Source organism: Heliangelus exortis, chromosome 18 (assembly GCF_036169615.1).
Source record: "Heliangelus exortis chromosome 18, bHelExo1.hap1, whole genome shotgun sequence".
NCBI lineage: Eukaryota > Metazoa > Chordata > Aves > Apodiformes > Trochilidae > Heliangelus > Heliangelus exortis.
In genome coordinates, this window is record NC_092439.1 from 10,095,748 (window position 1) to 10,121,963 (window position 26,216).

At 40.3% G+C, this 26,216-nt stretch overlaps 1 protein-coding gene across 1 annotated transcript in view; it reads right to left on the bottom strand.

Annotated features, from left to right (window-relative positions):
- Nucleotides 1–6,686: 6,686 nt before the first annotated feature.
- Nucleotides 6,687–26,216, bottom strand: part of RRAS2 (RAS related 2) — a 36,759-nt gene continuing 17,229 nt past the window's right edge. The window contains exons 2-6 of the mRNA XM_071762628.1: nucleotides 15,335–15,422; nucleotides 14,602–14,704; nucleotides 12,140–12,248; nucleotides 8,596–8,714; nucleotides 6,687–8,140 (exon numbers count right to left, since the gene is read on the bottom strand). Coding sequence (XP_071618729.1) covers nucleotides 8,053–8,140; nucleotides 8,596–8,714; nucleotides 12,140–12,248; nucleotides 14,602–14,704; nucleotides 15,335–15,422 — 507 coding nt within the window. The 3' untranslated portion in view covers nucleotides 6,687–8,052. The remainder of the gene's footprint in view (nucleotides 8,141–8,595; nucleotides 8,715–12,139; nucleotides 12,249–14,601; nucleotides 14,705–15,334; nucleotides 15,423–26,216) is intronic.

Below are 26,216 nucleotides of genomic sequence, written 5' to 3' on the forward strand. Positions count from 1 at the left end.
AACATCCTTCCTGGAGGCCATGCAATCCATCCTTGTTTCAAAGTCCTTCTCTTTACAAACAGAAGGAAATGGTGCTGTACTTGAGAGCTCAATTTCTTTGATTCTTTTGAGCTATTAGAAAACACTATTTAGTATTACTACATGTAGTATTATATGTACTAAATGCATGCTATATTTACTCTATAGAAAATACTGTATTAAACAAGAGTCCATAGTCATATGGGTGCTGATTTGTTGTTTTGAGCACACCATTCCTCATGGAGCACAACTACTGACAGGACTCCATCCTGGTTTTATCCATCTGTACAGTCCCCCTGGGTAAGGCAATCTCTTAGTAGCTCATTAGCTCTTCTCATCCCCACTCATCTCTGTAATATTTCCTGATTTCCCACATGTACAGAAACTTTTTGTACAAACTTGAAATTGTTCCGATGGATAGTTATTGGATAGTTATAGTGGCCTTCAGTGAACCATTGCTCTGTTAATCAGTACAAATGAAAAAAAAATGAAATATAAAAATTGTTTTGACCATTCAGAATGTTTATTGTGTTAAAGAAAGTACACAGGAGCTCTCGATGTAGCTGTTACATTCAACTATATTCCCCTTCTCTGGGGCTCTAGCAACTCCTTGATGTTTACATCTGGCTGCAGCAGCTCACATCAGCCCTGAAGCCCTCTGGGAACCAGCTCACAGCTTCAATCTTGGGGAAAAAGCAGGAAAATTTCAACACAGTGCATCTATCTGTTCTGCTGCTTGCTGCACACAGGCTTTGCATTTCAGAAAGCTTTGTTCCTATGAGTTAAGAGGCCCTCATGATGCTAGATTGTACCTGGGCAAACTGCTTGAGAAGGCTCTGCTGGCATAGACCATCTTGTTCACATGGACCAGTTAACAACAAGAGATACAAAAGCTAGGAAAAAAAGCAAGGAGAAGTGAGCAAAAAATGACATTAAGAGCAAGCCCAGGAGAGGCAGAAAGATGTGTGACTGCAGCAGGTGGCTACACAGAGAGAAGCCAAGTGAGCAATTCAAGACCCCAAAACATCACTCAGATCCAGCAGCTATATCAGACACTTCAGTTGCAGAGAGAGGTTGTGAAGAAATAATTCCAGAGTTTTAGAGGACTAAAAAGTATCTTTGTTCATCAAAAAAAAAAAAAACAAAAAACCTGTTTGATTGCAGTCCCCATCTGCTGGGGAAGTTTTAAATTGCGTTCATCCCTCTGGACTGGGAGCCTCGTATCTGTGAAAGAAGTTCCTAACTTTACCAACAGAAATTAAAGTTTGTCAAAAGCACAAACTATATATACTTAGGAAGCCTAGTTAAATAAGTTACTATGCTTCCAGTAATCCACATCATCTGCATGGAATTACAAGTGAAAAATGTAAGCATCAGAGAAGATTGATGACTTCACAGGTAGGTGGGATCATGCAACCCCAGTGGGGATGTGCAACATCACACAGGGACAAGGCTGCTCCCCCTAGCAGTGCTTTCCTGTGTCCCCACTCTGATCCTCAAGCCCCAGGAGCCTGCAGCTGCCAAGTGCTCCCCAGCAAGCTCCCAGCCAGCACTTGCCTCATCTGCTCCATCCTCCAGAGTAATTAAACCAGATCATGTCCTTATTGCTAGGACTGAGCTCCAGCTGGGGAGGCAAAGGAGCAACAGAGGATGTCCCATAGCAATAGTGAGGTCAAGGCCATGAGGATGGTTTCCAGCAAGGGGAGGATGCTGGCTCTCAGCACTGCCTCCACCCTGCAAGACACCCACAGCTCAGAGCATCCTTCAGCCCTTGGGGTTCTGTAGGAGTGGCTGCATCACCCCGAATACAGCACTGGGTCTCACAGGCAAAAGGTGTTTCAAATCCCCACCCTGTGCCACCCGTGTCTTTCCCCTTCCTATTCCTCCATGTTTCCTGCCAGCTCCAGCATTCAGAAGCAAACTGTTAAAACCTCCTTTGGCTGCAGCCTCCAACACAACTGACACTCCCTGCAGATCTCTGTATCTGCTCCAGGGGATACATCAGCCAGCCAGGCAGCCCCCTCCTTAAAGCTGTGTGCTTGAGGAAGGACCATCTGGTCCTTACCAGCTTCTAATATAGGAATTTTTAACATCTTCCTGAAGAAGAAACTCAGGACTAGGAGCATTAAAACAAGCCCCATTGGGCTTTAAAAAGAAATAATAAATAATAACATCTTAAAGAATTAAAGAAAAATCTTTAAATAAATTTTCATAAACAAGCAAATTAGCCAATTCAAAACTTAGTATTTAAAGCTCACAAAATAAGTTAATGTTGTTTAAATGCCACGGGAAATATGGATTACTTCAGGACAACAGAACGTGAGGTACATAAAAATATTGAAAAGTTAATTTGAGATTTTACAGTGAAACCCAGACACATGCCCATATACCCATACATTCAGGCTGGCCCCTCTCCTGGGAAGCAGGAACTTTGTCACCTCAGTGCAGTTACACCAGCCAAAAATGAGGTGGCCACCACACCTCCAACAAATGTCATCTTTGGGAGAGCTGGCAAAAAGCAGCAACACAGCTACACACAGCTGTCAGCCCCAGCACATCTCAGGGGGGTTTATTCAAAACAATGACAGATTTCATGCTGAAAAATACACACACCCCAATTACACTCTCCAGCTTTTTTTATGTCATTCAGAAATGAATAATATGATTTCCAGATATGGAAAGAAAAAAAAATTACTTGCAAACTTAACTTACTGATTTCCTGTGCACAAACAGCAGCTCACAAGACAAGTAAAATTCACCTTCTACACACACAAGGCACGACACCTATTTCACAGATCACTTAAAACCCCCGACCCTGAGCTGCACACCACCACCACCCACCTCCCCATCATACCACCCAACAAGCTGCTTCTTGCTAACAAGCCAGCTTCCCTGGTGTAGAAGTGGCACCTAACAGCTTCAAAAATAAAATACAATAAAAATTATTATCCCCCTAAAACACACTCCCAGCTCCTACTCTTTTGGTACCTCTGAGGAACTTGACCCAGTGACACAAGCCTGGCCTGCCCCGGGCAACCACCACAGCCTGGTACAACCAACTACCCCTTCCTGATGTGCCTGGCTGCAAACCTGACAGCAGGGTCTGGCACAGGCATGATCTGCTTTAGCTGACAGCTCTGCTTTTAAAGGGGGCTTGGCCTTTTTCCATGTTAATTCCATAGGCTCCTGTTCACTCCCCTCAGCCTGTCAGGGTGCCTCGGGACAGCAGCTCCACACTGTTTAAAAGTCACTGCAGGTGTTGCCTGAAAGCTGCAGTAGGAAAAAAAAGCAGCAGAGAGTTGTTTGACTTTCAGAGGTCAGCACTGGGTTCAAGAGATTTCCCTCTGCTCAGAGAAACACCAGGACTAGTGCCTAGGAGATAGACTACATTTTTCTCATGCTAACAGTAATCCTCATTTAGATGTATTATTTAATTGAGCATCAAGTGTTTATACATAATTTTCTGACTCCACAGTGTACATATTACTAATGATACACAAGTAATACTCACTGTTTTGTCTCCTGTATTCCTGACACAGCTGGACTTAAAAGTCTGGTGACTTAAAAGTTTAGCAAACTATAAAGAAATTAAGAATCTGAATGATATTTTAATTAACAGGCAATTGATGTTTTAGATCACAAGCATCCTTCCTGTTTTTCACATTAATTTCTTCAGAATCACTATTTATAAATCGTTGTTTTTTCCCTTGCTGCTGACCATCCGGATTTTACAGAGTTCACAGAACAAAATACTCTGAAATAGCACTGACACATGGCCCCGTTTAATTATAGATCAACAGCTTTGTTATGGTTCTTGTCGTTCATTCCTACCCGGCCTGTAAAAATAAGACCTTTAACTCTGTACAAGGGTCTTGCTAAAAGCTGCACTTAAAAGCCCTTTGAATACACGTGGATGGATGCCTCCCAGTACTGACATCTTGTGGTTGCCAATAAAACAGCTCCTTCTGCTTGCCTTCCCTATTAGTTATTTTACAGTGAAGACAAACCCATGTTGTTTGTATGGTGAACTGGATATATATGGTGCCAGATTGGTCTCAAAATATTACTTTACAAAATACTTTAAAAGCATGTATCACCAGATTAAGTTCCAGGCAATCTATTAAATAAGTGTAGGTAACTTTTGGCATGTGGTGACTGACTGCAGGAATCTGCTGTTGGGACTAAGTTGGTTAAAGCTCTTAACCAGAAGATGTGGCAAGGCCAGGCAACGATGGCTGCAGCTATGCCGTGGGTGAAATGTCACCTAAACTGCTGTCAGAAGGGCATTAGCTAATAGTCTTCTTTGAATCCAGACTTGATCAATGATGACTTAACCACAGGGCCATGCATAAAGTCAGAGTTTTCCTTGGCATCAGTCAACCTTAACTTCTTCCAAAGTATTTTACAATGTATTTTACTTTGTTAACCCTTTCACAATAGCTCACCTCACTACATGCTCCTACACCGGGCCAGCTCAGGGAACTTATCTGATTCCCTCTTGCCTGATAGCCTGAACCCTGAGTACTTCCACAGGGTGGAATACACAATACTTGTCAGTGTAATGAAGGAGAGGGCAGAGGGAAGGCACTGCCAGGGTGCACCAGAGCGCATCCTGCACGCTGCAAGACACTGCAAACTTGAATTATTAAAAAAAAAAAAAATGACAGGAAAACAACTGATAGGAAAACCATCCACCTCCTCTGCTTACACAGCTCTGCATTTTTCTCACACCACATTAGCTTTAACCTGCAACAGACAGGCTTAGGAGAGGTTCTTCAAGGAAACTCTCCTCTTCACCTGTATACATGAGTTAGCGTGTGGGTACCAATGCAGAGGAGCTGCTAGGTCAGAGAAAGCAAATGCATTAAGCAGAGCAGGCACACAGAACTGCAGAGTACTTCCATGGGAAACATTCTTCCCTAGTTCCAGAGCACTCATAAAACCACATCAATTGCATGAAAAGGCTTTTGCCTATGAGAAGGTCACCCTCCCTCCTGCAGTGAGGCAGCAGGCTCTGTAGTGGGAAATCACAGAAAGAGGCAAGTTACTCTGTGCTTTTAAATGAAGATGCAGACCCTCCTTTCTGCCCTAGGAGGGACAGGATGTCACTTGTGGATACATTTTAGGCACCCCAAATTTCTGAACCATGAACTTTAATGATTTATGGATGTGGCCTTGAACTGAAATAACTACAAACAAAAGCAACGTATCTTCAAGCATTTCTTCTGCAAGGCAAAGTCATAAGGAACTCTCGGGCTGTCAGCTAAACTGTCACCCTACAGCAAAGTGGCAATATTCTAAATTCACAAACAAGGCATGTACATCAGGGTTACTAATTTTGAGAAGACCAAAAAGGTCCCTCTTGCACTTTGCAAGCTCCATGCTAGAGCAAGAAGCCCCATTTTTCACCATTGCCTTCAGGTGACAACAACTAGAAAAGGAAACCATTAAAATACCTTAAGCAGTTTCAAACACACAATCACCTAGCTCACCACTGCCAGCCAAAAAAAAAACCCAAACATATTACTTTTCTAAATACTTACTTCAACTCAAAAGAGTAGGATCAAAACACCTGCTTAAAGTGCCATATATGAACCAGTTTTAAAAAGAAATCATATATTACATGCAGATTTCTCTGCACATTCTCTCCAGCAGAAGCCTTAAAAACAAGTACACAGGAATATACTGTAGTAGTTAATGAATTTAGCTGGCTTCCAGAGCAGCCCACTTCTGGGCCTTGAACACAAGGTCTCACTTCTGTTTAACTTGTTCATGAAGTTTGCCATGTTTACAATGTGGTTTAGCAGACAGAGACAGGTTGCTTGGCATCAACCACCTCAAAGCTTCTCCACTTTCTGTATGAAGAAAAGCAAGGGTGTGGTGTTTCCAACTTCTTTGCTAATTACAGGGAGGTATATATTAAAGACCTATCTATGTACCAGTCTACTATTTTACAACCAATCTATCATGAGCGAAATGTTAAAAAGGAAAAAATGTGATGAAACAAAAATAATTGCACCTCACATATTCCATCTCAACACGTGCTGCAATTTGTCTTAACTCATTCTAATACCACAGTTAGTGGGTTAACTCCAGAGAGCTTAACATATTTAAGAAAACACGTGGTGTAAACACTGTAATTTCTTGCATTTGACTTGAAAAATGTAATCCCAAACATACTTCCATTGGAACTTCTTCTTTGAATCTTCTACGTGTTATTTCTAAGTAGATTTTTATCAACCAGGAACTTTACTTATAGGGAAATGTGTGGTGGGGGAAACTACCCAGCCTCAAAACAGTATCATACAATATAATCTAGATTAAGTAAAAAAAAAAAAAAAAAAAATTCTTTGCTATGGATGCACTAGTGTTACTTAAGAGATTTAGTGCTTTTCTGTAGTGAAGGCACCGGGGACTTGATTAAGCACTGTTTTCTCAGCAGATATTACAGGTTCACAGCAGAGCACCTGGATGTGAGCATAGCCTGAAAACACAAGAACTGCTGAGTGGACCACTGACATCTAGCATGATTTACACCAAAATGGCTTTTCTTTGTGTCCAAGTGTGAAGAAAGGTCATGCAGATGTGCATACACTTCTTTTCCTCTTACCCCCCAAAAAAACAGGTTTTGGAAGAGAGTCAGAAAAAGGCAATATGCTTACCCCTGATAATGGTTAGATCATCTTTAATTCTAGCACCTGAAGTTATACAAGGGTTTGCTTAATTATCAAGTTTCAAAGAATTGTTGGACACATTCAGTAAGGTGACAACTGTGCAATACCACTCAGTATTTCAATATCAGGGAATATACTCTTGAATTGTTTAAACACAATCCACAGAACTCAAAATTAAACAACCATCCACAGTTTAACTAAACAATCAGTTAAAAGTCTTACAGTTTAATAATTCACATAATGGTCAGTCTTTAGTAAGGGATACTGAAATTCATTAAAACACAACACTAGATTTTACTCTATGGGTGTGTTGGGCAGGCACATAATTGGCCATTCTTGGGTATAACTGGAAGAGTAAGGATAAGTTTACCACATTTTGGCAAATCCCACATTTTGTCAGTTAAAAGTGAACTGTGAGAATTAAATACTCATCTTTACATATACACAAGTTATGCTGTGAAAGCATATTTGCTTACAAACATATAAAAATACTTGTTAACTAGTTTGATAAGAAAATAATGTATAAAAGTATATAGCAAAAACATTTAATCATCTCTGACAATGGAAAGATCAAATTCATTTTTATATCACATGAAACAAAAACAGCTACAATTTTAGTTTTCCTTAATCCCTTACCCAGAAATACAAAGGAAGACACAATTTCTTTCCAAACAAGTGATGTGAAATTTCTTAGTAAGCTAAAATGCCTCAATCCAGAATGAGCTCAGGTATTTGGCCATATCCTAATAGTAGTAGTAATCATCCTGTAGCTGCTCTGGATTCATAAAATAAATACAGTAGACTGTTTTGGCCACTGAAATAAAACTGCAGCATAAATGAGAGATGAAAATTTTTGCTGACAATGAAATTCAGTGTAGGTTTCTTAAGGCTAGCTGAATACTCAAGTCTAATTTAACTGAGGGCAAGAAAAAGCCAATCCACCCCTTCTTTTGCAAGTATTCTCTATACTTCAATATAGGTCTTTGTAATAGCTAACAAAACATCAGAAGTAAAAATAAATTAATTCACAAGAGACAACTTATGCATGACTTCAACACCTTGTCCTACATGGTTTTGTTTCATCTCCTTTGCGAATAAAACTCCACAAGGTGCAAGCTCTTAAGGGAGAGAAGGAAGAACTGTGGTATTAAAGAAGCAGCCTTAGTGTTTTGTTTTGAAGTCTGCCCCAGGATGACTGAGTCTTCTTCAAGAACTATTCTGCCAGCTTCTTGGACTAAGGCTATTCTGGTGACCACTTTTAGGACATGCACATATAAGGCTAAACCAATACCAGAAGTGATGTAAAATGATGTAAAGAAAAAAAAAAATCTGGCAGTTGATAGCTTGGTTCTTGGGATTCTCAGAAAATAACACAATGGCAGCCTTTCTTGTCTTTTTCTTTCCGTGTTGGCTCTGGTGAAGGAGGGCACTCTTGTTCTTGAAATTTCCTGGAAACAGGTATTTCAAATTAAGTTCATAGACTCATTTGCAGTTAAATAGAAAGAAATACTGTATTTGAAGCTACTGTTCTTGCACTTTATAGAGGATGGATTTACCTTTGACACTGAAAATACTGATTAAATGAGGTTTCTTTTTTGGTTGCCTTTTTTATAAAAAACACCTTTTTTTACAGGCAGCCAGTCTCATATTTAGTTTTTACTTACTGGGTGCTCAGTAAAATCTGAGAGACCAAGGTGAATAAATTATCTTTCCAATACATATTACATTTCTATAAACATTTTTCCTAATATGCAGGAATATTTTATATGGGAAAGTACAGGTTGAAGTTTACAGGTAACAGCAGGCAGAATTTTCTCAGCAATCTCCTACTACATTTCAATACATTTGCTGGAGCTATCCATTAGTGTAGGGGCATGAATTATCTGGTTTTAAATAATCTTACCTTATAACTCTGACAAGTTCATGAAAAGCTTGGTCTACATTCAATCTGATTTTTGCAGAGGCTTCCATGTATGTTACTTTAAGTTGCCGTGCTAGCTGCTGACCTTCCTCCTGTGTCACCTGGAACAGGCATCAATCGTTATGTTCAAGGACCAAGTTTTATTTCATAAGCATTCATAAGCATTTATTTCATAAGATTCACTCATTCCTCCTCAAAGCAAGTGCTTCATTCAACACCTGCTGGATTACTAAGAGAGCTGTGAACACTACTGCTAAATGCAGCTTCTCCCTCTCAACTAAATGTAGACAAGGAAAAAATAAATCAGATTACTACTTTTCAAACAAGAAATTATGTTTACCTTCTGAATCTTTTATAGAAGTCATTAAAAAAATCTATTTGTGACACAGCAAAATATAAATACAGTCAGTTTTAAACAGTGCTTCTGTAACAAGTCTTAAAAATCCATGAAGCCTTCAGGCTATTCAGTTACAAAAGAAACTGTGCCTCTTGACTCCTTGGGACAACAGAGGAAAGGGAGGTAAAGAGGAAATAATAACAATCATATAAAGTTGGTATAAAATTTGAAGTGAAGCAGAAGACAGGAAGCTAATCACCATTACAGAGAGGAGGAATAAGTTGGTCACAGGGCAAAACCCAAAGATTGAGCTGCATATTTTTGGGTGAAGTAGAAGGCAGTGAGGTCAGACTACAGAAGGCCACTCTGAACAGTGCAAAGTATGCAAAGTTTCAATGGGAAGGTCACCCACAGGGCCAGGGAGGCAAAGGGCAGCTTTCAGTGATAAAAGGAAATACAACAGATCTCGCCAAGACAATGGCCAGGAGAAGCAGTATCAAAGATTACACTGCTTTCACAGAACTGTTAAACCAGCATGTAGAGGACTGATATGATGAGATGTGCAGCAAACCTGTAGCCAGAGCAGGATGACCTTGTCAGGCTGAAGTTTTTCCATACTTGGAGAGACATGGTGGCAGGACTAGTTTTCAGCCAGATCAGCAAGCTTGTCCAACTCACTGAACAGCTGTCTGCATCAAGAGCTCATGTGATGGAGCAGAAACAACCCCAGTGATGGAGCAGGGGCTCTGGCTGGGTTTAACACCCAGCAGATAGCATCTCACTGCTCTGCTGCCAAAAGGAGAAGCTTCACTTTCTTCCCCCCCCACCCCAGCTCCTCCCTGCTCTGCTTTGAGTCACAGTCCCAGCCCTTCCCATGCTTCTACTGTTGGCACTCAATCTTTCTGAGAGCTGATTTAACTCACACAGGTCCCAAAAAGCCATTCCAGTTGTCTGGTTTTCTCCCTGCCTAAAGAGAGGATGAAATTCCAAGTGCTTCAAGTGAGAGCTAAGCCAAGTGAGAGCCAGCAAAGGAAAGAGTGGGAACATGAAGTCAGGAGGGAGATGAGCCTCTCCCTTCTGGGGACACATTATATTAGCTCAGCATCCCCAAACCATTCCTTCAGACTGATCTAAGGCCAAATAAAACACACTATGTGACAAGGAAGAGGCAGGGAAGAGTTAAGAACTCCTAACTAACTGTTTCAGCAAACCTAGAAGTGCTATTTCAGCTACAGCTTTCTAGGCCCCAGCTTATGACAGAAGCCACAAATCCACCAATTTGTACATAAACTGTGCGAGTGACAGCACCAAAAGTTACTCTCATCAGCATCTAACAATTAGGGCAATAAATATAGCCATAAAAAGCCAAAGGAGCGTTTGGGAACATATGCTTTTATTTGTGTTGCTATAGGATATAAGCAGCAAAACTTCCATGTTAAACAATTCAGAAACAGCTGCTTAGAGCCTGGTACCAGTCCATTACCACCTGACAAAGCAGCACGGAATCAGGTACTGAGGGATGAGCAGAACAGTTGACAAGCACCCCCCCCCCCCCTTTAAGGAAGAAACAGATGCAGTGTAATAACATTAGGAGGGTGGATGAGTGAGAGCAAATTTCCTAAGTGTTCCTTGAAAATGGATCTACAGGATTACCAATTGCATTTGCAGCTATTTTCTGAGAACTGAGGCTGGCAGTGATGATGTTATTTCCCTTCCAAAGCATCTGGATGTTTGTCCTTCAGCAATTACAGTTTGCAGAACAGTTCAGTTTCACCTACATGGCTTCCAGGCCTGTTTCCTTACTGGCTTACAGAACTGAATTACATTCACAAGATAAACTACCCTATGTTCCAAGACCTGTGAGGTTAAATTCAGGAATTTTGATGAGAGACATAATGGTAACTGAAGAGTGAGAGTTTCACTTCTATCTCTGGAACAGGCTGCTAATTCTGGGCATGTGTGAGTACATGAAATTACTTCTGATGAGTTTGTGAGCTGCTTCTGTGAAAACTCATTTTAAGACACAATGTTTCAGCATAAATTTTCTCAAGAACTTTCTACATAGATTCAGGGGTAAAGAGGCTGTGACAATCAAAGCAGCATACTCAACAGAATTTTTTTGTGCTGAAGGTTTATGTAGTGCTCAAGAAATTAGTTAAAAAAGAATGTAGCAACCAACTCAACACCTTAATGGTATTTGTTTGAATCTAACTTTTTCTTGTTCCAGCCACTGGTTTTTTGGCAGACAAAATATTTTATTTAGCAAAGAAAAAAAACTTACATGAACAGAAATGAAGTCATGTTCTGGTATGCAAATCTGATAACAGCTTGCTTAAAGCTATGTTTTCCTTGTGAAACAGTTAAAACTTAATTACAGAATTTTTAGTAATATTTACTCTCAGACAAAAAACCAATTATAAATTTGCTACCAAGATTTAAGAGTCATCTTACTGCCTCGGGAGAAAAAAAAAGGAACTTTTGAAACAAGTTGAAGATTTGTTTGGTGCCTGGTTCCTCTCCTGCTGCAGTAGTAAGGTTTATTCTCATTTCAGCTCAAATCAGTTTGATTCATGAAAAGAGTAAACAGGAAAAACAAATTTAAACAACTTTCTGTAAATCATTAAAAACTAAAATCTTTCAAGCTCTCTTTTAACTAGAGGTGAGGTTGAAATACACTGGTTTTCAAACCTTTCATTTTAAGGGGCACCAATATGAGGTCAGTTATGCAGAAGGTAAGTGACCACACAGCAGTGGATGGCTGCTCATTTATACATAACAGCAGTGAAAGGTAAAAGCAACAGCCCTGAGGTCTCATTAGAGGCAGTGCTGGAACACACTCTGCTTGGCACAGTGCACTGTGTGAGTAACAGAATGGAGGAATTAGACACATTCATGCCTGAGTAATCAAGTCATGACAAAGCTCTCAACTCCGTGCCTGAATAGCTGTGGTCCCAACATAACCCCACTGAGTCAGACAGGAGATGTGCTGTATGTGGAATGTCATCATGCTTGTAAGATTCTTGAGGTGCAGAAACTGAGTACAGTTGTGTTTCCTGCACTGGAATTAGTTAGTACAGAACGATCTATTTTCTCTTTTTCATTTGTGTCTTCTTCTCACTCTTGGGAGCGTGAGGAAAATTGTCACGTTTCTAGAAGAAAGTGAGCAGTAACTAAAGGCACAGGAATTACCTGTCTTTGGTGGTCCAAATCTGCTTTATTACCCACTAGAATCATAGGAAACTCATCGCGATCTTTCACTCTAAGAATCTGTCGCTGAAACTTATAGATTTCTTCAAAACTGTAAAAGAAAAAAAACAAAACAGTGAAGCATCATTGTATTAATTCATAGATTCTCAGGTTCTGCAGAACTTCAGAAATGATGAGTCACCTCCTTGGACTTGCCCTGCTATGCCACACAAGCAGACAGCTGCAGGCACTCGACCAAAGAGTCCACTGTCAAGGCATGAATACTTAGAGAATCATTCCACACTCAAACTAAAAAAATCCTCAAGTTAACAGTGTGCTAATGCACTGGAATTAGGTGGGGCTGCAGGGTGAGCAAAACATTTACTGTAGAGACCTGAACACCAATGTGTTGCAGAGAACCAAGCAACCCCAGCCCATTCTACAGACATTGACTTTGGAGTTTAACTCTGGCTAGGACATTCCAACTACAGATGAGGCTCTGGTGATCAGTATTTCAGCTGTCAACTTCTACAGCTACTTTCTAGGAATTTGGAGGGAAAATTACCCAAACTGGAAAACTTTATTTCTTGAAGAACAGAAAAAAAAAAATAAAGACAGGGCTGAATGACCAAAAAGCTTTCCAGTTACCAAATAAATTGTATCAGGTACTACTGATGGTGTTCGAGCAGTAAGGAATATTCCAGCAGTGCTTAAGGGAAGGTAAGCAATGCAGAAAGCTTCTCCAACATAAGCAGTATTAAACAAGCTAATTCTGGCCTAAGCAAGGATTTTTGGAGAAAAAAAAAATAAATCCCTGCTTTCAAGTAAATACTGCTAAACCTACATCACTACATAAGGAGTTTCAGTACAGATACTCGCAGGCAATCACGTATCTCTGAGCACAGACTTCCCCAAAGCATTATTTTATTCCAGCCATATAGTGTGAAGCTGTTTACACTTAAATTTGCAAACTGGAATTTAAAAGTCAGATAATAATTAGTAAGGAAGTTACATTAAAAAAATCTCATGCAGTCAGACATGACAATGCCAATCCACCACATCCATACAAAAACATGAGAGAAAGGTGAATTAGAAGGAATGTACACCACTAAGCACAGCTGAACCTCTACTGTTCTAATACCCAGAAGTCTGTAGTAATTGAAGGAAGAGAGTTCAAAGATCCCAAATTATCTAGATCTCTTCTTGTTTCAGAATTACTTCCTACCACATAAGCAGGACAGACACTGCCATCAGGTATTTTGTTGGCAGGCAAGGTAAGTCTTGGATCAAATAACTATCAGAATAGACACAAAAACTCAGCTCTTCAGAAGTCTTTGAAGGATTTCAGAGAGGAAAGCAATAGGCAGGTTTAATGTATCAAGACCTGCTTAAAATCAAGGCAGATGTTTAGCCAGAAGAGCAAACAAAACTTAAGATTTTTAGAAAAATCAAGGAGTTCACATGAAGCTTCAAAAAAGAAATAAATCTACAGTCCTCTAACAAATTTTATGCTAACACAAGAGCTCAGTATTTCTCAAATCCACAGACCAGACTCTGACAGATTCTAGGAGTGTCTTCTGGACAGTGCCTCAATATCAATTTATCTATTTAGCAGCATTCTTAAGGTAAAGATCCAGATCCAATGGAAACATGCTCACGCTCCGTAGTATATTTAGCTTAATTCTTGTTAGAGACAGAGCTGTTAAGTTCAGAAGTAACCTATCAGAGCCTAGATTGAATCTGTAAAAGTGAAAAAGAAAACCAACCCAATAGCACACACTAGTTCTTCTGTCATTTTATTGCTGTTCTGCTGCAACTCAAAACAAGCGGAAGCCAGATCTTTATCTTCTTTATCACTACATACCTGATAAACTGAATGGAAGACAATCACAACCAAAACATGAAGTGACTGTCTGTATATACACTGAATTTGCTACACTTACAATCATCAGGAGCTACCCCACTTGCTCCCTGATGTAGGTTACATCTCAGCTCTGTGGTCAATTAATTAGGCAGATTCCAGTCAAATCATGGGAGTAAGCAGAGTGAGCACTGCCTGGAAAAGAGGGCAAGGCATGCCCTGACCTGGATATCCCCATCCAGAAATCCAGAGTCAGCCACTTGATGGTGATGAGCACACAGCAAAGGGATAGATCTAAGAACTCATCAGACATCACAGCATGATGCCCTTACTTTAAATTTCTGTTATTTCCAGGAAACTAGTATTCTGGACTGTAAAAAAGGGTTTGAATAGAGCTGTCACTTTTGTGTGTATGCTTTACAGTAATTTATTACAAGAGACAAGTCCTTGAAACAAGTGATTGGTTTCAAATGGGTTTTCTTCAGTGCATCTCACCAAAGAATCCAAGAGTGAATACATAATTTGTCTGAGATTATTTGCATAAAGAATAAGCAGCAACTTCAGATGAATTACAGCTTTTTTAATAACTTGACATCAGGCTTACCTTCCTCTATCAGTGACTGAGAACACAAGCAGAAAACCCTCTCCTGTCCTCATGTACTGTTCACGCATGGCTCCAAATTCTTCTTGTCCTGCTGTATCCAGAACTGAATGTAAGCAAAACAATTATTATTACATTTCCTGTTCTTATGACTGTAGACTGAGGAAAAAAAACAAAACAAAACAACAAGTTCTTGGACTGACTGAACAGTTAAAGACTTCCCAGAAAAAGTGAACAACAAAGTTTGGTTGACTTGTGAGATTTCACAACCAGCTGAAACAGCTGGAGAATGCTTAGAGAGACTAGAGGATGGGGGTTGAGAGAGTTGTTGGTTTGTCCTTAAAGAACTCACTGACAAGGGAGAAGTGAAACTTTTAGAGCAAAGCATTTATATTGCTCTTGGGAGAGGCAGTAAACAGCCAAGTGATGTGTTTTTCATTCCATCCTGTCACCCAGGTAACTGCCAGGAATTACATAAATTCTCCTAGTTTTGTAGACACGAAAGCCTCAGGAATAATTCTTAAAAAACCAATGCTCAATTTACTCTAAAGAGAGACACTTATACACACATAAGGCCTGGGTGCCTCATGACCAAAACAAAGGTGATCAAGCTTTTTTGAGCCACACACTTACATAAAATCCACCTCACACAGCTGTTTACTGGTGTTACATTTTTAAGCATAGATGTAAACATAGGCACCAACAGCCCCAGGTGATGATGACCCAGGGTACTTACTGTCCAGGCGTGCAGCTCTCTCATCTATCACACACTGCTTGGTGTAGGAGTCTTCGATCGTTGGATCATAATCCGTAACAAAATAGGACTGCAGAAGATAAACAAGAGGTTTGTGTGTAAGACAAACACAAACAGGACACTCAACAGATAAGATGCTAAAACTCTATGCTTGACAGCTTAGGCAAGATGAGCAAGTTTTACCCATGTGCTGCCATTTGCTGCTGTGTCCAAAAAGACACCAGGTAATGGCTTCTCTGTTTCCACTTAACAGCTGTAAATTGTAGAAATTACTGTCAGGAGTCACTGAATTTACTTGAGTACCCACAATTTTTCTAGCATTTTCTAGAGGTTTCTGGTAACTCCTAGAACTTCCCATCAGGAATCCCTAGAAACTTTTGTTTCTAGCAGCTTTCAAAATCTCTGGTAACTTAAATTCCTCTGAATTTCTGGTAGGGTTTAGAAATTTCTTTGAATTCTCAACAGTTTGCAGAATTTCCACCCCCAGTCCCAGAGGACCTAATTTCTAGGAAGTCTGAAAATTTTTCCAGCTGTTCCTAGAATTCTCTACCAGTTTTTTAACAATTTCTAGCAACACTTCCATGCAGCACAAATGGCACTTAGTTTGTAAGCTGAATAAAGTTCAGCAGATCATCCTTGTTCCCAGCATTTCTCTCTAGGTTCTAATGACTAAGCACACATACTGTCCACATTCTGAAAGCAGAAGAAGCCATGAAGTGCCCGTGTCACCCATTGCCCAAGTATGAGGCTGCACAACATACTGCCAGTCTGCTACTGAACTGCATAGAAAAGCACATTCTGGTTCATCTTTGTAGAGACTGGGTGAAAATCAAGCACATCAGGCATCTATGCACCCAGATGAATGGCACAGTAACTGAAGGGGTTATGCCTGCCTATGTTATTCAGTTTTGTAAGCCAGTAAGGAGAACGAATGCTTTAAAACTGCATAAGGTCCTATGAAGAAAAAAAAAATTAAAAACAATGGGGGAGGCATGGGGGTGGGTTGTTCTTGCATTAAGAAGCTATCACCAAATACAGGGTGCATTTCTTTATTCATGTCAAAATTAATAGCTTTCACCAAAACTTACTTCCCATCACACAAATTCAAAGACACCAACGAACACCACTCTGTTCCTCTAAGCTTATCAGACTCAAGCTAACATATGCCATGGAAGGGAAAATAAGAAAACAAAAGAAAACAAGACATTTGAAATTACAGCACTAGCCCACTAATCTTCTCCAGACACATCACTGTCAGCACAGAATACAGTTAACTCTTGCAGATACAGTTTTATTAATGTACTTGGATTTGTTCTTGTACAGTTTTAATCTGAAGGTGCCCACAAGGGCTGGCTGCAGCACTTTGTCCCCATGGCACCCAGCTGACTCCCAGCACCTGGGCACATCCACACTGGGGTTCTGCTTTTATAGCATGGACCTGGGCTCCCCAGGAGACCTCATCAATTGAGCTGCAGTTGCTTTACTGGGAGGAACTCATCACCAGTGGTAAGAAACTTTACCAGCTGTGTATTCTATATATAACCTATGCTCATATACCACAGCCTTACCATCATGCAGCTGGCTCCAGGAAGCACATGCAAGTTGCTGTTTATCTACTCATTTAGATTTGGCACCATACTTAAAAACTGCTGACCCCCAGAGCAGAGACACTGAACAGCCCTGCACATCTCCTTTGCATTCTAGGTAGACAGCAGAAAACCATCCTCACAGGATACACCTACACAACAGTCTCATGAGCTCTGAATCAATGGCACCACTGTAAGCAGCTACCTTTAGAGAGCAGTAACTAAAACAAATACGTTCCTTGCTGGGTAGGATAAAATCCTAGCAGTCCATCCCACCAGGCACCTGTGAGATGCCACAACCTCCAGTGGCAATTTCCAGTGTTTCAATTAAGTTGAGTTGTTCATTTCTGGATAAGAAATGGTTTCTCCATTGTTTTAGAGCATCTCAATGCTCAGCAATGTCCTCTCCAAAGCCTTTCCAAAAAACCAACTCACACAAAACAAAACAAACAGGAAAAAAGCCAACCAAGACGCATGGGATCATAAATGGAGCACGCACACCAGCGCAAGTTTTGCAGCAGAAACGTGTCTATTTGCTGACTAAAATATGGTGTCACTATCAGCATATCTGGAAATTCAGGAAGCTGATTTGGAAGATAAAACATGCACTCTGAGGTTACTCTTTACCCCTCTCCACAGCTTCTTATAGAAGTCAATTACTGTCTGAAGCTTCATATCTATAAAGCTGTAAAGTAGGCCAAGTTTTAAACAAAAGGGAGTATTTGCAATCCATTTATTTCACTCTCATGAACCAGTATTAGTAGACCACATCAGGCAGCATGCTTACATCCAACATGGACAGTGTTTTTCAGTGAGAGGTCAGAAAAAGAAAACCATAATAACCTCAGAGGAATTCTTCATATTTTCCTTATTACCTATTCAAGGGTCAAGAACTGCAGCATGTTCTGTGATCTCTAGGGCCTTTCTGTGACTCCCTCCACCCTTTTCAGTTGCTTTTTTCTTGTTTGTTTATTCTCTGCTCCGTGTGCGTGTAGGGGGGGAGGTTTTTTTTTAAAAAAAGGAAACCACAAAAAAAAAAAAAAAAAAAGTGTGCCAGACTAGGTAGAGACATGGAACAGTTCCTCCCTCAGAAAAGGGAACAAGACTAAGATGCCCTAATCCAGCATCTTAAAATCAGAGAGAGCAGATGTCAGAGCTCCCCATCTAACAAGTCTCTTATGAGCAATTTCTTCCCTCCCATGGAGCTACTCTGCCAAATCTGCTGTCACAGCCACTGGAGGAGAGGTTTGCAAGGCAATTAGCATTGTGGTTTACCTCCAGGCACTGGACTCAACTAATGTGCCTGAAATAGCTGTTGGCTTTGAAAAAGTATTCCCAAATTGCACTAGGACAATTTGCCATAGGGAGCACATCAACCACAGCTTGCAGGCCTTATTCAGTCAGGGTTGATTTATGAAAATTAGATGTAGCAGATGTAGTATTTATCAATCTGAACAGAAATGGACTGACTTCTGTGATACAGTCAGTGTTTAAAGAATTAAGGATGGCAAAACACATCCTGAACAGTGACTTCTGAATGCTGTCCTGCAGCAGCAGGAAGGGGCCCACACAACCAGCAAGCCCAAGCCCATGCCACAGTGTAAGGAGCTTCACAAAGGTCAAGGAGTTTGTGGCAAAAATGCTTGAAAGACTAAGGGAAGGGCAATTCCAGGAGATGCAAACCACTGCCAGCCTACTGATTTTAAACCAATGCCAAGTGCAGACAAATGAGAGGAATACACACGTCAGTGTCTGAACAGCCAGGCCTCTTACTGCTGTCTCCTCTCTGGAAGCTGCATGTGCCAGTCCAGACACTTCAAAGCTGTTGCTCTGCTCAACTATGAAATACTAGGAAGCTACAGCAGGTGTCAGATGGCACAAGACACACTGGACCCCTCTCTAGGATGACCCATTGCAGGCCAGGCTGTCAGATCCACTCTGCTAGGACAAGGTGAGTCTCTGTGAGAAGCTGGAGGAGCTCAGCCTCATTCAGCTGGCTCAGTGTACTTGGCCACTGCCTGCAGGAAATAGAGAAACTGTATTTCTTCTGCTAAGATAACTTGAACATGCTCTTCTGTTACACCACTCCCTTCATCACTAAGCAAAATCAATGCTCTTTTCCACCCACCTCCTAGAAGGGAAATTAGAAGCTGAGCCCAGTAGTCTCATCAACCATTCAATTTACTCAAAATATTATGCAACGAGTTTTCTAGGTTTCCTCTTTCTAAGACTGGTGAGGCAAACATGGGATGGGAAAGCCTGCTAAGGACATAAACCCCTTTTTAGAGGAAAAAAACCAAGCACTACACCCCCCCTACACACAAACCCAAAACAAAACAACAAAAAAATTAACAAAACCCCACACATAACCAATACTACTTGCAGTTGGGCAGCCTACCACTACCATCCTTTCTTATACATACATTTATCTTAAAATCTATTTCAAGCACAATCTCCTGACCTTTGTAGGAGTTCCTACTTGTGGTGCTGAGGAATGATGACACTACTACACTGAGCACTGCTCTAGCAGTCTCTCTCCATTTAAGGTAACAGTAATCCCTAAATCATTGTTGCAATCGTTCCAGTCCTTTGGCAAGGAGTCTGCTTTCAGTTTACCCCCTTGGCTCTGCTGCCTTTCATACACATAAGGGAATTCCTCCATTAGCTAGAATCATGAGCTCAGGAGTCCCACTCCATAAATTAGTGAAAACCACCTAAGTGAAAAACATCTTACACAGGAAGCTGGAGAATCCCTGTGAAGCTTCACAGCTCTTATGCAGCTTTTCTTATTTACTTTCCATAAGGTCATCAACAGTTCACAAGCTGAAAACCCACTGGATTACTTTCTTTTGCACCAACACTTACGTTTCAAGGTGAGAGCAAAAGTCAGACACAACCAACAAGTAGCTACTACAAGTTGCAGTCCAGACTCTGCTTGCTAAATGCCCTTCCTCTCTTCTTTACTCAAAAAACAAAAAAGAGGCCAGCATGGTGTAAGCGCACCACTATGAGTAAGTTAAAGGAGTGGTACATGTCAAAATAAGTATTTATCTTTGCTGTCTCTATAATCTCCACTTGTATTTACTAAATATACACTTAATGTTTCAAAAAGTCGCTACTTGCTTATTTAAATTTTTTTCCACATGGTAAATTCCATTTCAATTTTTGGTTTCAACCCAGTGGATGCAAGGAAATAGAAGGGTTTCCACCCTCCAGCTGAAGTTACAAGACTGTTCTGGATTTAAATAACATCTACAATCTTAGCATTGCAAATAGCCCAAAAATCCTTCCCAACTATAATTTGTAAGTCAGAACTTTAAACAAACATGTTGGTGAATGCTATACACCAAAACTTTAGCTTTATACTTAAGTACATTCCCAAATACCTGAAATCCATGATCCCACAACATCTCCTAGGCTGTGTGTGCTCGGATATTTAACAGAATATTTATTTTGGCAGTTTGTCCTTTGATTACCACTAACATTATAATCTTTTTTCTAGCTTCTGTCTCATGTTCTCTGCACTTCACCAATAACATTTTTTTGTCCCAACTTGAACAGTCCAATTCAGTATATGTAGCATCATGCCTTCACACCATGGGCACAGAACAAACTACAGGATCAGCTAAAGCCCCATCACACACCACATTGATCACCTCAGAAATACTACATCCATAAAAAGACAGAAACCTGACCAAGTTTTCTTCTGAGCACCTTTTCTTTCATTTGAATTAGTATTTCTGACATTTGTTCCAAGCCACACACAAAGTCAGTGCCAGAGTTTAAGACCAGAACTATAATGCCGTGGCCAGACAGTAGAACCCTAAGTGAACACCTTTCTGTGGGTACCTGGCTCCATGGTGAAAGCTTTCTCAGACCAAGACCTAAGTGACTGCAAAAATCAGAGTGTAACCTTCATTGCTTTGCCACCCATGGAAAAGCTACAATCTGCCTTCAGCTCTTCTGCCCATGCAGAGTGACCCAGCAGCCAGGACTACACTAACATGACCCCAGTGCCATAATGTGCACTCCTCCAGGATGCAGGATTGGTTAGAGACTATTGCAAAGAGTTTTAATCCCCATTTCCATGCACAAACAGGTTCAGTGCCACCACAGACATGTTCCTAAGGGATGGCTGGCAGTAATGTGCCACCTTACTCCAGAACTACGCTGGCCCCAGTCCAGGACCACCCTTGTCCAGCAGAACTGCCCCTGGAGTAATTAATTGGAGAACCCACTTTCACACCACAAAAGAGCCTCCTAAAGTAATTTCTTTAGAAATATTTGAGTTGGCTGTCTAGAAAGAAAGGAAAACATACAGGAAAAAAACTGCACTAACTTCTGGAAGCACACTTAAACCCAGATCACATTCCAGAATGGAACAGACACAGCAAAACACAGAAATTTAGTATTCTGTGGAGCCCCATGTACTTGGGTCACAGAAAAAAAAACGTAAAGTAATCAAAAAGCACACAACTGATGAGACAGCTTTGACAAGCTTGTTAAATACTTAACATACATCTCCCCAGGAGCAGGTGTTTCATTAGGTCCTGATGTTTCTACACAAGTTTATTTGGTTGGTGTTAAAGAAGCAGGAGACTGATGCTGCTGAGCTCAAGAATTAGAGGATGGGCACCTCTGCAGAAGGCTCAGGCACAGCACAAAACAACACCAGGGAGACTGCAGGAGCTCCCCAGAGCATCCTTCTGAACAGAAGTGCTGGAGACAGCATTGAGCAATGCTCTGCTGGCATAAACAGCTACACCTGGCAAAACAAGGGGAAGGATCTGGATACTGATATTGGGAAGCATGGGGGAGCAAAGGTCTAAAAATATGCTGATGAAACCCAGACCGCAGAGATAATGCATGAAACTGCATCATGCTCCAGAAAGCCAGGCATATCCTCCTCCAATTACCCCATACTCATACAAATCTTTAAGAGTTACTTTAACTATAGAACAGTAAGAGGACCTATTCCTTTCTTCCAAAAGACAAATTAAAAGAGAGTGCTTGCAAGCAATGATGCTTCCCACAATTAACTCTGCTTCCTACTGTTCTAATGTATACTGCCAGCACTGATAGGGATATCCAGGGAAAACAGATGTAATTTGTAACTACAATTACTGTAATTATTCAGTGATGTGAAACATTTGGTAACTTCTTGAACAGTGAAAAACCAAGACAAAAAGGAAGAAGGGTGCTAGTTATAGTGACAGAAAGATATCGTGAACCATATACAAGCTAAACCCTTTGGAATTAATTTTGATGCATAAGACTTGACCTTCATATCCATAGACACACTCATTTCCAATGATGTTTCTCTAGATAGCCTTATGCTAGGAAATTCCACAGATTTCATCCATGGTTCAGCAGGACTGACTTGGCTCAGGAATTTAAGAGCCACAGGGCTTCTGGAGCATCAATTTATTGTGCAGGTCACACCATGGACTAAGACTATGGAAGCTGAAAGACTGCAATCAAACTGACTGACGTGCTCTGAAGCATCCATCAGCACTTCACCCTGTTACAAGGCAGCTTCACCTTCCTCAACCTTGCTCGTGCAGCAGCAGCACAGAAAATAATCTCCTTTTTCTCCCTCAAAGCTAGCACCCAAGGAACCACTTAGTAAAAACAGCTCATGCTTACAAGTAGAAATGAGGAGTTTGTAACTGCTAAACAAAGAACTGAAAAATTCTGTGGGGAAAAGCCTAAGAATCAACTCAGACACTTCAGACTTGCCTGGAGAAAAGAAAGGGTCATTGAAATACAGCTCAAAAAGCCTCTGGATACATGTTCCAATCATAAAGGTTTAAAGAATAACAGTTACAATTGAAACAGATTACCTGCCTTTTTGCTAACATCCTGCCAAGCCTAAACATATTATTCAGGTAACTTCCAAAGCTTTAGTCCATCCTTAACACCTTAATTATGGACAGAGGGCACAGGTTACATACATGTAACACGATTATTGATAAGAGCATTTTTTCAGATACATATTTTGAGAGGCACGTGAACATAATTTTAAATATTAGTTTCCTTAAAAAACAGTAGGTTGATACTTGTTTTAAACAGCTTTCACCTTTTAAAACTCAAACTGTGCTTTCACCTCTTTCAGTTCCTGGCTTACAGCTCTCCACACTGCACATCAGCTCAGTATTAGGAGCTCACCAGCCTATGAATATCCCTCTAATTTATAATTCTCCAGTATCTCAGAATCAAACCACACCAAACACCAAGTACATAGAGACCTGCTTCAGGCAATACATGCATTAAACTTTGGCCTCCTGACTACTTCCTGGTGAGGCAGTTTTCATTACTCCAGATCAGAGAATGTACACTTTCACTGTCTGTTAAGACTTCTTTGTAATGCCTTGAATTAATGCCTTTAATGCCAGTAAGCACTTACAAAGTTCTTTGAAGGCAGCTATGCAATTTCTCAAGTCAAAACATGTCCGAGTATAAAACGTACTCCATACTGCAAGAATAGATCAGTCTTGAGTTCATTTAATTTCATGTTTTCTTCACAGTAAATATGCACAAGAACTATTAACACACCAAGTACTTAATCTCCCTGATCCTGGCCACTTGCAGTTCAAGGAATGTCTAAAATATTTGCTACATATTATTTTTTAATTCATGAAATTTTACCAGGTTCAGGCAGCTTTCAACACAGCAGCTCCCACAAGATTTTCAGGACAAAGCTTTTTACCTCAAGAAGCATATAATCTCTTTAAGACCATATATCCAATTTTAGGATGTGTGTAACCAGGCAATGGGAATAGAGCTCTAAGTGGAAAGAAAGTAAGGTTCCTAAAGAAATCCCCTGCTGAGGCAGAAGTTACCAGAATGCCTTCTTCTCATACATGTTATGACTACAACATCTTAAGATACATGGTGTAATGTAAGAGATTTTGATTTATAAATATAACTACAGTAATAGGGTAAGACATTTAAGTTACTGAAGAGCTATTTCAATTAATTCTAACTAAAACACAGCCAGCAACAGACTTCTAATCTGAAGATCCACATTTAGGGCATTTGAGAAACATACTTGAAGAACTAAAATGCAAATTGGAAAAGTTAATTTTATGGCAAAAGAGAAGCTCTTGAGGAGAGTCCAGGTATTCATGTCAAATTAGAACCTTTAAAATACTGCCTGTTAACTGGACTTTTCAGATTGCCTAGCCTAGGTTAAAATTTGGGCCCCTGCAACTCTATTAATGCAGTAAGAATTTTTTTCTAGCCCAAACAAGCCTGTAGGACAAAGCCTCACTTCAGCAAACCTCCTGGCTTTAGTCATGTCAACTCCTACTTCCCATTTTAAGTACCTGGAAATGCTGGCACCCTGGGGACTATAGTGCAAGCTAAGGAATAACATTTTGTTAAGTCAATACCTTTCTGATTCTGAAAGAAGTAACGTAAAAACCTATCTTAGGTAAAAAAGCCTTCTTCTACCTTCACCATTACATTTCAGTTCCCTATCACGCCAGGCATTACTGTCACTCGTGTAGGTTTGTATTTACTTGGGAGCAGACGTGGAACTGAACAACAGTTTAGCAGAAAGAGACAGGTACAAAGGCTGAGGAAGGTAATTTCTCCATGTTCTTGGCTGTTAAAACATCTGTTAACCTCACCATAGGCTGTATTTCTGTGTTCAACTAGTCCATTAAACCCAGAGCCTACAGTTTTGTAGAATGATTCAAGCTGGGATGAAATATTTGTAGGACAGTACTTCACAATCCCACTGAAGCACATGAGCAACTTCCTTCCAGTAGGAGAGGGAGGTTTTGTCATCCCCACTCCTCACCTTCCACCATAGTTCCCAGCTGGCTGCCTGCAGCACCACCAGCAGATCAGGCAGCTCAAATTGCTAACTATACATTTACAAACTCTCCACTCAAATGCTACCACCTTTAAATGTTCAGATAATTCAGGAAAGCTTGCAGCATATCATGAAAAGAGGCCCTTTCCCCCAACACTCCCTTTCTCTAGCTATATATAAAAATATATAATATTTACATATAATTACATAAGTATGCATGTGTGTGTGTGTGTGTGTATCAGAAGTGCCAAGCAGGGACTGAACCAGACAAGTGAAAACTTCTAGAAGGTTTCATCATACCACTTGTCCTGTTAGCGAAGAGACACAGAATAATTAGTACATATGTAATTAAAAGTTAAAGACAACTCTTTCAGAGCCAGTAACACATTTATACTATGAGATCACTGTAGTCACAGATAGTAACCAGTTCCTGTCCCGTAATTTTCTTTCTATTACCACAATTAATGCCACAGAATTTTTGAACACCAGCTTGGACAATATCCAGCATAAAAACACACAGCTTCATTAGTGAAGTCTGGAGTACTTTATTTTTCAAAGATTTATTGACTAATCATTAGAGCCTAATTACTTTCGAAAAGATATAAAATAGCACTTAAGTCTAGTAAGAACTATTGTGTCAGAAGATAATCACAGTTCTAATAGCTTTATTTGCCCAAATTATGTATTTATTCAACTCCAACCTTTTGGCCCAAGTCTAAACTGTCTAGACTAATTTTGCACACTAGAGACAATTACTATAATCTTTAAGTATTCAAAGTGCCATAACCAGAAGTGACAAGAATGCTGAAATGCCAGCTGTGTTATTTAGCCATCTATTTTCATTAGTAAGGACAATTATTAGTAGCCCTTCCCTCAATATCCTCACGCAGCTAAGTAAAATACACAAAGCAACTGCCTTTTTGAGTAATGGAAATTTTAAATTATGATGGAAGAATTGGTTGCCTACCTATGAAATAATGAACTTCCTGAAAGTGTGTTAATCACTCAGGAATGCCAATGTCTGAAGCTGCATGATGCACCTATTATCCTGGCAAAACTGCAGAAAAAAATCAATTAAAATCAAAACATTATGAGGCAACTTCCCCTTAGATCTGAACAGCTTGCAAGCAGCAAGAGATCCACAAAAAGCTCACGCTACAGAAGCTGCAATAACAATAATGTGCTAAATACACTTTCAAAGAGGCAGTTTCATGAGACTTCCTTGCACCACAACAAAGACAGAATGAAAGGCAGCCCAAACTAGGCTGATCGAGTCAACATGTGCAAGCCTCATGCTGCAGCTCACAAGCAGCTCAGCACCTGCCATGCCCTAACACCGAGTATTTTTGCACATCCTATCAGTCATCACACACTGTATTTTAAGATGAAAACGTGCTTTCCGCCACCCAAAACAATTTCTCAGAACTTTGTGGCTAAGCAGTGAAAACCCAGCTAG